The 13,919-nt window shown below is 44.1% G+C and overlaps 1 protein-coding gene across 11 annotated transcripts in view; it reads left to right on the top strand.

The window, feature by feature from the left end:
* The window catches only part of dst (dystonin), a 127,423-nt gene extending 115,498 nt beyond the window's left edge, over positions 1–11,925 (top strand). For 4 of the 11 annotated variants that reach the window (XM_031579602.2, XM_031579601.2, XM_031579607.2 and 1 more), the window contains 13 exons: positions 947–1,090; positions 1,636–1,824; positions 2,226–2,358; positions 2,524–2,687; positions 2,982–3,144; positions 3,336–3,490; positions 3,601–3,675; positions 4,649–4,666; positions 7,213–7,330; positions 7,757–7,822; positions 8,934–9,124; positions 10,237–10,360; positions 10,709–11,925. In XM_031579602.2, coding sequence (XP_031435462.1) covers positions 947–1,090; positions 1,636–1,824; positions 2,226–2,358; positions 2,524–2,687; positions 2,982–3,144; positions 3,336–3,490; positions 3,601–3,675; positions 4,649–4,666; positions 7,213–7,330; positions 7,757–7,822; positions 8,934–9,124; positions 10,237–10,360; positions 10,709–10,971 — 1,803 coding nt within the window. In that variant the 3' untranslated portion in view covers positions 10,972–11,925. Of the gene's footprint in view, positions 1–946; positions 1,091–1,635; positions 1,825–2,225; positions 2,359–2,523; positions 2,688–2,981; positions 3,145–3,335; positions 3,491–3,600; positions 3,676–4,648; positions 4,667–5,798; positions 5,916–7,212; positions 7,331–7,756; positions 7,865–8,933; positions 9,125–9,379; positions 9,488–10,236; positions 10,361–10,708 lie in introns of all 11 variants that reach the window. The other 7 variants (XM_031579600.2, XM_031579605.2, XM_031579608.2 and 4 more) reach the window with 3 other exon arrangements.
* Positions 11,926–13,919: the final 1,994 nt, after the last annotated feature.

Below are 13,919 nucleotides of genomic sequence, written 5' to 3'. Positions count from 1 at the left end.
TGAGGGTGTAACCTCAGTGAACTTAGCGGACAGCATCAGGGGTTGTGAAGCCAAGAGTGTGAGGGTGTAACCTCAGTGAACTTAACGGACAGCATCAGGGGTTGTGAAGCCAACAGTGTGAGGGTGTAACCTCAGTGAACTTAGCGGACAGCATCAGGGGTTGTGTAGCCAAGCTGATCACAGGCTTACTTCATGATGACAGACACTGTGTTGTCAGCTCTGCAGCTAACTGATGACGTGGTGTTAACTTCTACAGCTTGCACTTTCTAGCAAACTAGCTGAGACTTCCTGTGGGGAGATTTAACTGTTACAAAATGTAGTCTGTCACATGCAATTGGGATAGCACATTGAACCTTATGGTTGGCCGGCGAAGTTGACTCATAGGATGTTAAGGTGATGTTCAGGTTTCATTTATCTAGTACTGTATAATGTTTTGTACTGTTAATGCATCATTGTCCAATATCTCATCATGCAATCCTTTTCCTTTACATAAATAGCACGTATAAGAATACGTGTGTATGGTTTCCCCTGGGTCTCATTCTTTTGAGATTAAATCCATGTAGAATGAATTGCGGACATACTGACAGCCTCCATGTCTCTCTCTCTCTCTCTCTCTCTCTCACTCTCTCTCTCTCTCTCCTGTCTGCCAGTGGAGTTGAAATGCCATACATGGCTCTCCGAGGCTTATTAACTATTGCCTGCCAAAAACAGGACCCAGAGATATTACATTCCACAAAGCACAATCTCATATTTGAATCTAAAACAGTCGGCCTCGGCTTTCCACATACTAGTCATTGCACATTATATGTTTTTCTCTGTGTCAGTAATTGACCCGGACAGAAGTAAAGCTCGTTGGCTGATGAGTGTAGACCCACCCCCCCTTCTCTCAGCCACACGTACTGCCAGAGGACTAATGGAAACCATTCTCTCCCCCTTTTTCCTGCAGGAGTTCATGAAGAACCTGGAGGAGAAGCGGGTCGCCTTGAACAAAGCAACAAGCATGGGGGAGGCCATCTTGTCCATCTGCCATCCAGACTCCATCACCACCATCAAACACTGGAACACCATCATTAAAGCCCGATTCGAAGAGGTCAGTGCACGCCCGTGCTCACGCTGCTGTCTGCTGGGCATATGGTTTCCAGTGCGCCACACCTGTAGCAGTCAGACCAGTTCGCGGAAATACACTTAGCCGTACCTTACGGGAACTCTGCCCCACTTTGCGTTATGTTAAAAAAATATCATGTGTGAGAAAAAAATAAACATTTATTTGTGATGCCACTTTTAAGCTATTTACTGGTCACATGTAGAATTGTCACAAATGCCTTTCTATTATCTGAGCAGTCAGATTAGTCTCACTCTGTAGACATGGACTTAAAGAAGAGCAAGTGTTGCATATCTGTTGAGCCTGATGCACCTGGCTGATCACCTACAGTAGACTATGATGAAATCCCTGCGGAAAGTCTGTTCAAGCATTTTGAATTCAGCCAACTGAGCATTCTTTGAATGCAAAACCTCTGTGATGGTTGACTGGTTGGTAGTGCGATTGCATCCCTTCAGCCTGCTTTCAGTGACGAGGGCTTGGTAAGAAATACAGAGTCAGGGTTGACCTGTTTTGGTATCGGTCTTGTGTTACAGGTACAGGCCTGGGCACGGCAGCATCAGCAGAGGCTGTCAGCAGCCCTCAGCGAGCTGCAAACCACCCAGGAGCTGGTGGAGAACCTGCTGGGCTGGCTCCAGTGGGCAGAGACCACGCTCAACACCAAGGACAAGGAGCCTATGCCCCAGGAACTTGAGGAGGTCAAAGGGCTCATCGCCGAACACCAGGTACAGTGGGGGGGTTCTCAGCTGGTGGTGCCACCTCAGAGGAGGCCACAGAGAGAACCACATCAGTCGGTGCTCATTGTAGGTGTTGTGGAAGCTGCAGAGCAGGCTGGGTGTAGTTCTTCACACATCTTATACTGGAGCTGATTCTGGGGACTCTGATATATGCCGACTGTAGTTCTTCACACATCTTATACTGGAGCTGATTCTGGGGAGTCTGATAGATGCAGAGTGTAGTTCTTCACACATCTTATACTGGAGCTGATGATTCTGGGGACTTTGATAGATCAGGAATCAGCCCTGAGTTCTAGCACACATCTGAGATCTGACAGTGTCAGTCGCAAAGTACAAGGTTGCTATCATGAGATCCCGTGAATTTAACTCCAGTGTTGCCTCATGTTTAGGCCTTTATGGAGGAAATGACCAGGAAACAACCTGATGTGGATAAAGTCACCAAAACCCACAAGAGGAAGCCAACAGCAGAGGCCCCTGTACACTCCCACATACCTGTCCTGGAGAAAGGGCGCACTCCAGGAAGTAAGTTTCACTCTACGTGCTATCCAGATACTTCTGCATCTGCATTTCATACATAATGTCTGCAGCGTGTATCAGAGATATCTTTACCTATCCACATTAACTATGTTTCAGGGAGAAAGTCTGTGATAGGGATATGATGTTTATTGTTTGTTGTTTTTGTTCTAGGGAAACGCTCTCCCACCCAAAGCATGTACACTGCGGCAGCCCAGACACAGGTGGAGACCAAGAACCCGCGGGTCAACCTGCTGGTCAGCAAGTGGCAGCAGGTGTGGCTCCTGGCCCTGGACAGGAGGAGGAAACTCAACGATGCTCTGGACAGGCTGGAGGAGGTCAGTTACCCTCATTCACTGGACCTTTTAATCCAAAGCAACTTAGAGTACACTGTTTGTATAAATTTGATAAGTATGTGTGATCCCTGGTTTAAGTTTTAACTCTAAGTTAACTCTAAGGCTTAGTGTTACCTAGGCGTTGTTTGGCCCTTGAGAACACTGTGTTTTCTATTTTTGCACGCACTTTATGTTCTTAACGACTATGGCCGTGTGTAAGGGATGAGTAGTCATGAGTAAGATCTTTGTAATGGACAGACTATAAAACTGGCTATTTCTCTCCTGGTTTTGATTCAGCTGAAGGAATTTGCCAACTTTGACTTTGATGTGTGGCGGAAACGCTACATGAGGTGGATGAACCACAAGAAGTCGCGCGTGATGGATTTCTTCCGCCGCATCGACAAAGACCAGGACGGCAAAGTCACCCGCCAGGAGTTCATCGAGGGCATCCTCTCCTCCAGTAAGTTTGTGATGTCGAAACCCTTACTGCACTCAATTGAAGATGAACTGAATGTTTTTTGTAAAAATGCTTACAGCAAAGCAGCTTTCAGTGAAAAAAACCTTGCTAGGGGTGTTGCCAGGAGATGTTAATTAAATGAGTAGATCTTTCTAAAGCCACTGAATGACTAAAACTGCTCTCCGAACTTTTAGAATTCCCAACCAGTCGCCTAGAGATGAGTGCAGTCGCCGACATCTTTGACCGGGATGGAGACGGCTATATTGACTACTACGAGTTTGTGGCTGCCCTTCATCCAAACAAGGAGGCCTACAAACCCCTCACAGACGCGGACAAAATAGAAGATGAAGTACGCTCAGATTTCTTTCACAGCCATGTGGCAAAACAGAATGACTCATCATTACATGTTTCAAGTGCATCTCTTATCCACTTTGATGTCTTTCCCTTTGACTTGTGCAGGTGACTCGTCAAGTGGCAAAATGCAAATGCCCTAAACGATTCCAAGTGGAGCAGATCGGCGCCAACAAGTACCGGGTACGTGTCTCGCTAAACACCTGTCATGACCTCATGGTTGGCGTAGCAACTCTGTTTAGATCTCGTAGCAACAATGCTTTCAACCTCGGCAACCCGAGTTCACCAGAATAGACACAAGTCTGTGCCAAGCAGCGCAGCCAACATGAGATCTCGCAGCGCCCTTTTTTCGAAAGAGAAGTGCCATAGCCATGAGAGGGCGGATGTGGTGCTTGCCTCATTCACGCATGTCAGGGGCCGGCCAGCACAAATACACTAAGCAGTGTCTCACACCGACTCGTACAGTGATGAAAAGAGATTTTTTTTTGCGAAAGCGGGAAGGCTAATCCTAAGTGCGGAAAATTGGCGGTTTTCCACTGACCCCTGTTAACCATCTCACGAAGCGGGACCTGTATGCCCCCCACACGTAAACCCTGCCAGAAAGAATGACTTCAGCACAACTGAATGTAGGCTTTGATTTCTTTTTTTCTTTTTTTTTTACCCTTTCAGAAATGGGATAGGGGTTGGGTTGTCAGAAGAAGAAGAAGAGGACCTTGTTTAGCCATTCAATAATGAAATCCGTGACCTTTAACCTAGTTATCTCAATATGTTGCTGGCACTGTACCTTTTATCTCAGAGAATTAGAGAATAGTGACTAGAAAGCTAGTTTGGGTTCATCCTCCATCCATCAGGCACAGTTGTTGCTTCAGATAGAACAGAAACAATACCTAACATGTGGTGAACTCCAAAGAAAGACACATGACACAAACACGCTGAGCTCCTTAATGCTGTTGCCATACAATTGGATTTAGCAGTCATGATAAATGGGTTTACTGAATACACCGTCTAATTGTTGAATCATCTAATTGCTTAAACCGGTTTACATGTATGTTGTTTTTCCAGCCTATTGTTCACCATTTTAAAATGTCAAGTTTTAAAACTGTAACATACCAGATGACTTATTTTTATCTTTTTTTATTGTTCCCTTCCTCATCAGTTCTACCTTGGAAATCAGGTATATACACGCTCTCTATTGTGTGATGCTGCTCCCTGTGTCCTTTTGTTTGTTTGTTTCAACTTAATCACTTTTCAGACCTTCCAGTAGTTAACCCTGATCTTGAGCTCCGAAGCTGATAGGCTAGAGAAAATGTCTCCAGTAATACCAGGACAGGATCATTCAGCTCTTAGGCCTAGAGTTCTTACCCTGTAGACCCTTCCTGTGAGACCAGGCTCGGTGTGAATGCTGTGAGAAAGCGCCGTGGGCAGGTGGTGAGACCACAGAAGGGGAATGTGTTATGGATGACTGTCTTACCCCCCTCCGGGGTACAGTTCTTTCTTTTCATGTCGTAAAGAAAGTGTTCACAAAGCAGCCACATTAGTCACTATGCTGACATTCCCCTCAGTTTTAAAGTATTACTGAATGTACTGTAGGCTAATAGAGGCCCTATCTGGCTGCATTATAAGGACAGAAAGGAGATATTGTATTCAATTCTTGGGAATGTAGTTAGATAACTCTTCCCTGAAAAGCTTTGTCAAATGCAGTGGTAGAAGCGAATTGATCAAGAGAAAGTATACAGTACATGCCTTTAGTACAGAAATGGCATATCTGCTTGTGAGTTGCACAAAATCCTTAACGTCCCCCCTCCCTTATTATAGCAGAACCATATATAGTGGTACGGGCTCAGCTTCTGGGCACATTGCTCTGATTTATATGCTAACCCTTTAACTTCTAACCTAACTCTTCAGGGAATGATTTAACTAAGGCTTGTGCACCCCTCAACCCATCGCATTTCTCAGTTACCCCCCGCTTAAACCCGGCCAAAGGTTTCTGTTGAATGTGTTTATCTTCTTCCTTCAGTTCATTTTGGCTGTGGCAGTGGGATGGGCTTTTTTTCTGTCTGGCTGTAATTTAAACATATGAGTCACACTTCAGGTGTCATTAGTCACATGACCTCATGGGCTGTGGGATGTTCATTTTTTTGTCGATATAAAAAATGTACAATTTGCTCATGCCTGTTTGAGTTTGTAAGGAAATCCATGTTTTTGTTCTATTTTCCCTTTTTTTTTAAATCAAGCTTCTTTTGTCATGTGCGTCAGTCTGTGTTCAGCTTGCTATTACACATCAACTGATACACTTCTTTTAACAGTTTGGTCTGGTTCAATGCTTACATGACACCTATACCGCCGATGAGACATTAACAAACAGGGACTATCAAAATCTAAACTCCCAACTGAACGTTGCGGTGTTGGAAAGCTGTATCCTGGTAAATGGTCATTCTTAAGCCATTTGTTGTGACTTTTTTTATCCTGATCATTCTTCAAAAATCATGTCTGTTTTTTTTTTACTGTACCTGATCACCAAATTCACCAGTGGCATCGAATCATTAGATGGGATATCATTCAGAGCTATGTTTGAATGGATGAACTAAACTTAAAAAATAAAAAAGAGCAAAATGCCAATTTAGAGAGCCTTCAGTTCTCTGGTCATCTTCTGAGTGTTACCGTGTGGTTGGCTCGAGAGTGGATACCAATCATCCCCCCTCCTCACATGTCCCCGCTCCCCTCCCCTCCTCTGCCTCACCCTTAGTGTGTGCAAATGGGGTGTAGCTGCATTGGCTTGCATCAGTGTCCACACATCCTTTTGTAAATATGGTGACGTGCAATTGACCGTAGATCTAGAAGAGTGCAACTGTTCTGTTTCTGTATTGTTGGTTTGCGGCATTTCAACGTCTTGTCTGCTTTTCTTTCTTTTTATCAACCCTTTTTTGTTTTATTACAGTGAGCATGAGGCCTTAAGTGTTGTTTTGTGAACTTAGTACCACATGGCCATATCCAACTGGAAAGCCATACAGGCTCACACAATTATTGGACTGTTGACATTCCTCGTAGAGATAGCATACAGCCTCCGTGTCTCTGTGTTGGGCCAGGCTATGCTGCAGCACACTCTAGTGGCCTCACACAGTCTAATTAGAAGTACTCTAAAGAAACGGAATCGCTTGTAGAAATGGAACCTTTGCTTGTATTTTATCAGCACTCACAACTGATTAATCACAAACTTAATCTGTGCAGTTCATTGAAGTCACTTTTACTGTGCACCTAACAAAAATGAAAAAAAAAAAACACTTGCTCACGTCACATGCTTCAACCAGTTGGATTGACCATTCACTTTGCTTGTGTTCATGGGAATGAGGCATTCGCTGAATGCAGTGTTGCTCTGCCTTAGTCAATGGTCTTAGCTGAGCATCAGGAGGAATAAACCAGAACATTTAAACACTCAAAATCTATTTAATTCAAGTCAAAAAGTGACAGTTGCTCACTCAAGCTGATTTAAAGAGGCAAAACACATAACCAAAAAAAGAAACATACCTCTGGACTCCAGCAACACCTCCAGGTCTAAGAATTGGCCATTCAAATTCTGGTTGTGGTTTCTCTGGTTGCTCAGTTATGGCCTTGGGCTGCGTGCTGTGAATCTGATGTCCTCTTATCCCCTCAAATCCTCACCGTCTCTCTCTCTCTCCCCCTCATCTCACCTCGTCTCCGTTCCCTGCCTCCTGCACTCAGTTTGGGGATTCCCAGCAGCTCCGGCTGGTCCGCATCCTCCGCAGCACTGTCATGGTCCGCGTGGGAGGCGGATGGATGGCGCTGGACGAGTTTCTGGTCAAGAATGACCCTTGTCGAGGTACAAACCCTGTCAACAAACTTGTCTTTTCCCTTTCAGGTTTTTGTCTTATTTGAAATGTTTCAGTGTTTTGTATTGTAAATATGAGTTTTCCTTCCCCTAATTTCTTCTCTTGTTAGATGTATTAGAGCTGCAAGCTTGTGGTCAGTCCTACATTAAGATGCAATATATCTCGATTAGAGCTAAGCTCCATTAGTGGAGTTTCTGATTCTATCTCTGATTCTGCTGTCATAAAGTGTGCCTAGATGTCCTTCCCAGTGCTTCCAATAGGCTGTTTCTGAGTGCTTGTATTCTTGTACTACCCTGGATCGCTGTGTGTGTGTGTCTCTCTCTCTCTCTTTCTCTCTCTTGTTTTTTGGCGCTGTCTCCTGCTTAACATTTCCTCCTGTCCCCTCTGTGACCTGAACCCTCTGTCATTTCTTCTAGTTCATCACCACGGGAGTAAAATGTTGCGCTCGGAATCAAACTCGTCAATTACTCAGTCTCCTATAGGTTGGCACCTCTCACAATTTCTCTCCTTGGTCAATCCCCCTGGTATGTGTGCAGCTGCATCTCAGTGTGCCTGTGCCTGTGTGTGTGTGTGTGTGTGTGTGCCCTCATCGGAGTGTCCATCCTGAATTGGTACCCTCCTAACCAAACCAGTCACCCCCTCCTGTCATTTTGGCATTCTCACTTTCAGTGTCTGATCTTCTTCTTTTGTTGGCATGCAGCTTTCTGTTGGCGTCACGTCTTCAGCTTCTCTTTCCACGTGCTGTGAGATGAGCTGTGGATCGTTCTCTCTGGCTCTCTTAATCCCTGGAGCTAGAGCGCCCCCACATCTCTCTTACAGTGCAGTGAAGTGAAGTGCTGCTTGACAATCCTTGCAGATATCATTAGTTATAGTGTGACTAGAAAGTGAACTAGAGTCAAGGGATACCCTCAGTACCTACTCAGCCTACCTTACTCGCCTCATATGCACCCCTCTAGCTGAACTGAACTGATTGAATCAAGAGCTTCACCATAACACTGGCTTTAATCAGGTGCTTTCAGATCAGGGACAGATGGGAGACTTGTAGTGTAGAGTGGGTGGGTAGGTGCAGGATTGACAACCCTTTCCCCTAAAATACCAATCGTCTTTTTTTTCCTCTTGCATCACAGCGTGAAACTTCTGTCAAGATAAATGTTTCGAATCAGTCCTATTTATTTAGAACCTTTGAACCTTGTAGTGATAGCAGGGTTCATAGTTCCTGTTTGCCATCATGAAGGATTAAAGGCAACTGTAGCTGATCTTAGTTTACGGTGTGTGAAAGAATTTTTGGTTTGTAGCTAGTTTGTGTGTGCGTTTTTAAACCAGCTGTGCGCCACAGTTATGTGAAACATCTGCATGTAATCCCTGTGCACCGATCATCACAACAACACCCATCACTGTGTCTGGTTTGATGGTTTCATTTCAAGTACTTTTGAAATGCTCAAAAGCTCATTGGTTTCATTTACCTGAAATGAATTCATTTTTTCTCCATCACTGAAAAGGAATTTCTTATATTTTCCCGGAACATTTTGTTCTATTTCTTTCTGCGCTCCTCCTGCTCTCTGCTCATTGTTCTGCATCTCCCCCCCCCCATAGCAAAAGGCAGGACGAATGTGGAGCTTCGAGAGAAGTTCATTCTCCCAGAAGGCACCCATCAGGTGATGGCAAGCTTCCGCTACAGGGGTCGGAGGTCACGTCCGTCATCGAGGGCTGCGTCCCCCAACCGGTCAAACTCCAGCCACAGCTGTACTGCACACCCCAACCCACCACAGACCAGTACTCCTAAGGTGAGCGTGGACTGTTTGTTACGTAGGCCTATGTCTTTTAGCATCTGTCTCCTCTTCCCATCACAACCAAGTACATCATCACAGGAAAGGGTTTTGTTTTGTTATTTGTGCCATTGCTGTAGTTGTTGGTTGTTGTTTTTCTTCATGCCTTTCATCAGTTTATGTTTTGGCCCCTTTTTTTGTGTTCCTATGTCCCCCATGTTGTCTTTGATTTCTCCATCCCTTTGTGTCATGATTTGCCATTGTTCCTCACAGACCCAACACATAACCCGCAATTATGATAAACCTTGGCTGACAAACAGCAAACCCTCCACCCCTCTTAAATCATCCGACTCCTTTGAAAGCCAGGGGTCGTCCTCAGAGGTATAGTGCATAAGCAAGCGTGGAAAAATCCTGATCTAACGGCGCCAAACTAACCACCGATTGCTCTCCAACTGAAATCAATACAGATCCCTCACTCCCTTATACTTCATTGTTATCAGCTATCATCACACATCATACTGTTACGCATACAAGATGACTACCCCTTAAACAATGCAGTCCTAGACTGTTTTCTCTGATTTCAGTTGGGTATTGAGCTTCAGAATACCATGCACTAACTCGTGGTGGGTGTATGTGTGTGTGTGTGTGTGTATGACAGAATCTCTATGGAAAACTAACAACCCTAACAACGCTACTTTGCTCTTTCAGTGTTCCAATCTGCTTTTAAACAACTAGCACCTAGCGCTCCTTTCTTTCCTAATGTGTACTTTTACTAACAAATATTTGATCTTGTTCAATCACATCTCGACTTTGAGAAAATTATTCTTACAGCAATGGTTGCATGCAACAAAAATAACTTAAGATTTTCCATTCACCATTAACATACTGTAATAAGCATTAAGCTATAATGTACATATTATCAGCTCTTCTTGGCATTGACCCTGAAGTGATAGTTCCCGGTGGAACAAGAGATCCTCGTAATGGAACAGCCGTGAAGGATGTCATTGTTGAGCCTGGACTCACTCGTATCTAACGAGCTCGTGTGTGCTTTGTGGACTCACTTGTATCTAACGAGCTCATGTGTGCTTTCAGAAGTGCCCTTTTCAAACGTGTACTTATCACATTCGCAGGGAACTCCTATCCAGGGCAGCAAACTCCGACTCCCAGGGTATCTATCAGGAAAGGGGTTCCAGTCTGGAGAGGAAGGCACCCTGATATCTGCTGCAGTACTTAAAGCAAGGGGTCAGGCAGTCGGTGAGTGTAGCTGGTTCAACTAGGCAAACTGTAATGTGTAATGTAAAGTATTTCTGATGTTTTTGTAGTGCTTTTTATCTTTGTCTTTTTTTTTTCTTTGCAGTAAGTAATTTCACCTTGTGTCATATTAGGATTTTGTCTCCTGGACTTGTAAAATCAGAGTTTTGAGAAATGTGTCGACACATACTTTGTGTGTTGTACTAGTTGTAAACACTTTTGTGCTTTGTCAAGTGAAACACTTTGGTATACTATAATGTGTTTCTTATGTTTTTATAGTGCTGTATAACTTTGCCTGTCACGTCTTCACAGTATGTTTTTTGCTTTTTCTCTTGTGCTTTCTCTCCTCAGATTCCAAAAAGGGTTTCAGCCGACCCGGAAGTAAAGCGGGCAGCCGCGGGAGCAGCCGACGAGGAAGCGACGCGTCTGACTTCGACATCTCCGACATCCAGTCGGTGTGTTCCGACGCGTCAGAGTCTGCACCCGACTCCAGCCGGCAGGCCACGCCGCGGTCGGCCCCTCGAGCGCACGGGGGCAAGGCCTCCAAAATCCCCACGCCCCAACGGAGGTCCACCCCCACCCAGAGCAGACTGGCCAAGACCTCCAAGAGATAGTCAGGAGCCGAGCGGCCCTGACACACTCAGCACAGACACACAGACTGGAGACACACAGACTGACACTAAAAAAAAAAGAACTCTGTACTAGTTAGTAACTTAAGAAGTGTACCAAGATGTAAAATATTCCATGTGAGAAAAAGAATGTGGTTTCATGTCAAGTGTGAATGGAATGCCTATGGCCTTGTGTATTTGTCTGTATTTTATTTCATGTGAATAATGTCCTGTCATAATATTGTTATTATCATGTTGATTGTTATTAATTTAATGAATGCCTTTCCCGTAAAGGTGGGCAAAAAAAAAAAAGAACAAAAAACTGTACATTGTGAGTTAAACTAACGATTTTACATGAGTTGTGCTCTGAAAGAGATGCTGAATGTACTGTAATTTTTTCAAGCTGACACGCGCGGGACAGACAGTGCGTCACTGTACTCTGCTGAGGCAACACTATTATTTATTCATCTATTTAAAAGTGCAATGAAGTGTTGCCAATACACATATAAAAGGGCAATACCTAATATACTGTACAAACAAATCATAACCACAGCAAATACATTCTGAAAACTTTAAAAAAAAAACCTGTGCAAGCTACTAAACACAGCAGTAACCCTGAACTTATGGCCTTTACTCTGTCATACTCACTCTGTGCACCTGCAGTTAACATTTTGTTTTGATTAACTTACAGTGGCGTGTGTATGCGTGCGTGTGTGTGTGTGTGTGTGTGTGTGTGTGTGTGTGTGTGTGTGTGTGTGTGTGTGCGCGTGCGCGTGCGTGCACACCATGGAACTCTGGACAGGGGTCTCTTGATGCTCTGGAAAGTAGACATTCATAAGTGCATTCATGTCAGTGTACTGTATGGTTCATTTTGCCTGAGTGGAAAGGATTACCCTTAAACCTTGTTTTGTAATAAATAAATCTGCTTGCAGGAAAGCCACGGTGGTATACGCAGGTGAACTGGCCATTGTCCATTCATTCATACTGTAGAGATCTACATTCAGCATATCTGTGGGACCACTGAATAAGTAGCATCCAATAAGTCAGGTCTGGTAGTTTGATATTTTCAGAGGGATATCTATTGCGCTGTGTACCCTGTAAGCAAAATGACGTCCCCTCGACGTCCTCTAATGGTCTTTCCGAACGTTCCAAAAACGTAAATGTGTATGGTTCCCTTGACAAACCTAGGACGTTTTGCACGACGTTCCAAGAACGTCCCGAGGATGTTGCGGTGACAATTGGGAAACGTTTTCTATAGGTCCCGGGGACGTCCCCTGTTTGCGGGGTACATGGCAGTGTTGTATTAAAGGGGAGGGTTGGTGGGGTGTGAGGAGAGGTGCACCCCGCAGTTCTGCAGGAATGGTGTGTTGGCATCTCGTTCTCCTTCTCTGCAGTGGGAGGGGACAGATGGGATTTACTGTCCTATGGATTAATGTGAAGCATATCAGAGAATTAGGGGGAAAGTAATCAGCAGAGATGAGAGAGAGGTCAGAGACTTTAATCCCAGAGAGAGAGAGAGCGAGAGAAAGAGAGATATGGTCACATATAGCACCAAATCAATGATCATACCATCCTCCCAAAACAATGCCGCAAAACTGTTTTGATTTGTTTGTTGGCATCTGCATTAAATCAGACATGGGATAAGAGTGCCTTCTTACCTGCTAACTGTTAATGCATTTACTACGCTAGGAGACGAGGCACCACTAACAAACTGCCAGAAACTAAGAGTTGTTAACGTGCAAATAGTTAATATGACAATACTTTATTTCGCTAATACACAACATTTAAAATGTTATCATTTGATCTAAAACTACGCGTTTGACACATTCAGCCTTTATTATAAAAACAAAGAATGGGGGGCTATTAATTATCTGAAATCCTTTGGGACAACAGACAGGGTTGTATCTGAGGAAAGTCCTTATGCACAACTACGGGGGGTCTTAAGTATTGAAAAACAAATCATAATATGTCTAGTCTAGATTCAGAAGCATAAACAAACGACAACCTCTGAACAACGCAGAGGAACTGTATGCATGTATGTGGCAATTACCTCTGAAGAGACGATCTGAGGGCGGAGGAATGTTTACATAACCCAGCTCAAGCTTATCCGTTACATACTACATCTTTCTCCCAGAATACCTGAACAGAAAGCGACTGTCCTTGACAAACAGTAAGCTAACAGGCATAGCAGCGCAACTAGGAAAGCAATGCGCCATCTTATGCTTTATTGGAAACTAAAGTCATATGGGCACACGTAAACCTCCATATCAGACATGCAGTCTGTAGCTTGGCCTAAATGGCCAATAACTTTAACGTTGAGCATGAAAATTGTACCAGTCGTACTTCCTCCATTAAGATGTGAAGTCTTTCTACACAGAGAGTTCAATTGGCACACTATGCCACATGTAGCATTAATATTCGGAAGTTGTATAATTTATGACATTATGTTCACATTACATTAAAACTCCTAAATGTACAGTGGCGATAATAATAAAAACAACAATGTAAACATTACCAGCCTAATAATGCAATATATATAGGCTACAATTATTTTACTTTGCTGCCAAAATACTGACATGGCCTACTTGATCGGCAGGTGCACAACCTAACGTCGGGTCATCTATATTCAGGTGAAGTTGGTAGCTATCATATTTCTTTGGTCAAGCTGACCTCTGGGAACGCGCAGATCCCTTGGGCCCGAAGGTGGAGTGGAGCGCAAGGGTCAGATTCCCATGGGACTTACCTTCACTTCACAGAGGAGGCTAGGTGTTGAATGCTCGGCCTAAGGATGGCACTTTAAAAATTGGCTATATCCTATCCTCACTGCGGGAACTGTCAAGGAACCGTCTGCAGTCAGCACTGGATTTCTCCTTCTCAAGAATATGTAAGTGATCATTTGGTGTTTTAGCAACATTTTGCACATGCTTGGATCAAATATGAATATGAATATCAGG

Source organism: Clupea harengus, chromosome 13 (assembly GCF_900700415.2).
Source record: "Clupea harengus chromosome 13, Ch_v2.0.2, whole genome shotgun sequence".
Lineage (NCBI taxonomy): Eukaryota > Metazoa > Chordata > Actinopteri > Clupeiformes > Clupeidae > Clupea > Clupea harengus.
The sequence above is the reverse complement of the archived record's forward strand: the minus strand, read 5'-3'. Positions and strand labels throughout refer to the sequence as shown.